This window comes from Otolemur garnettii, unplaced genomic scaffold (genome assembly GCF_000181295.1).
Source record: "Otolemur garnettii isolate 467f Iridium unplaced genomic scaffold, OtoGar3 scaffold00099, whole genome shotgun sequence".
NCBI classification, from domain to species: Eukaryota; Metazoa; Chordata; class Mammalia; order Primates; family Galagidae; genus Otolemur; species Otolemur garnettii.
In genome coordinates this window covers 1,446,449-1,448,133 of record NW_003852494.1, presented here as the reverse complement: position 1 = coordinate 1,448,133, position 1,685 = coordinate 1,446,449, and the positions used below count along the sequence as shown (strand labels likewise).

The following is a 1,685-nucleotide window of genomic DNA, read 5'->3' as shown; positions in this document are numbered from 1 at the left end:
CCCTCGGTAGAGTGCCATGGCATCACAGCTCACAGCAACCTCAAACTCTTGGGCTTAAGCGATTCTCTTGCCTCAGCCTCCCAAGTAGTTGGGACTACAGACGCCCGTCAAAATGCCCGGCTGTTTGTTGTTGCAGTTGTCATTTTAGCTGGCCCAGGCTGGGTTCAAACCCACCAGCCTCAGTGTATGTGGTCAGTGCTATAATCACTGTGCTACAGGCACCCAGTCTGAACTAAAGTTTTATTTAATTCTCTGCTTATTTTTCTTGGAGGGGTGTTCATTGTTGAATATGGTATTTTTGGACTTAACTTCTGAAGTGCTATGTTGCTATACTCAATGACATATGGAAGATAATCTTCAAGATACATTCCTAATCTCTGTAGTAATTCTGAGATGACCCTCAGTAATACTACTGAAAATACGTGGGGGATTGACAGTTTATGTCCTCTAAAATTAGAGTCGAGTCACGTTTTACCATGAATTTATGCTGCATATGGATATGACTTGATATGATTATTAACCATATCAACATAGCTGTTGATGATCGCTTTTTACTTTAATAAAATTAGGGATTTAAATTTTACTTTTTATCAATATATACCTATCAAATGAATGGGATTTATTTCCCCCATACAGGTATTTTATTTGGATTCTAAAGTGGAATTATTAAATCAAAAAATTAACTCTTGTCTCAAAGAAAAAAAAAAAGAATCTCACTCTGTTGCCTGGGCTAAAAGTATAGAGTGCCATGGCCTCAGCCTAGCTCACAGCCAAATCTTGGGCTCAAGTGATCCTCCTGCCTTAGCCTCCTGAGTAGCTTGCTGGGCTAAGTTTTTGGCTGGTCTCAAACTCTTGAACTCAAGCTATCCTCCCACCTAGCCTTCCTAGAGTGCTAGGATTATAGGCATGAGCCACCATACCCAGCTAAAAAATTAACTCTTAAGGATACTGATAAAGAAGTACAGTTTTGAGTACCAAGAATTACAAACAGAACCTAAGTAGTTTGTGTCATATATAAATGTTGCTGCCATTTTTTTCTAGAGAAAGTAAGACAATAGATTTTGTCTATTGTAATTCTTTAGTGCTAGCTACTTTTGTTATAAAGCGGCACTAACCCTGAAAACACATAATTCTAACATGTGCCATTTCTCTTTTAGGTTTTGGCTTGGTTTGAAGAAGGTGAAGAAACAATTACAGCCTTTGTAGAGCCTTTTGTAATTTTACTTATATTAGTAGCCAATGCAATTGTGGGTGTATGGCAGGTAAGCAGAAATGCTGACGGCACTAAATTTAAATAATTTATGTGATTTGAATTGCTTTAATCTTTGGTTTGTTTCCTGAGAAAAATTTGTAGAAAGTCTACATGTATTTTTCTTCTGTCCATTTATTACAAAATTTTCGATCTCATGCATTTAAACTTTGCTGTTAAATTGTTCAGCCTTCATGGCAAGGAGTTAAAATAGATGAGAGAAACTAAGGAAACCAAAATATGTGGGTCCATTATATGTTGTCTTTATATTTCCTAGTTGCTTCTTGTGACTTCATAAATGTATTTTTGTCTTTATTATTCTTGGATTTTTTGTGGGATTAGCTATAAAAACTGTTTAAGCCCCAAATTGTTTTACTTGTAGTGCTTACTCCTGGCTGTGTTCCCTTAATTGCCTAGGCTTTTTTTTTTTTTTTTT

At 36.4% G+C, this 1,685-nt stretch overlaps 1 protein-coding gene across 1 annotated transcript in view; it reads left to right on the top strand.

Moving 5' to 3' along the window:
• The window catches only part of ATP2A2 (ATPase sarcoplasmic/endoplasmic reticulum Ca2+ transporting 2), a 67,819-nt gene that overhangs the window by 9,387 nt on the left and 56,747 nt on the right, over window positions 1-1,685 (top strand). The window contains exon 4 of the mRNA XM_023516828.1: window positions 1,158-1,262. Within this exon, the coding sequence (XP_023372596.1) occupies window positions 1,158-1,262 (105 nt within the window). The remainder of the gene's footprint in view (window positions 1-1,157; window positions 1,263-1,685) is intronic.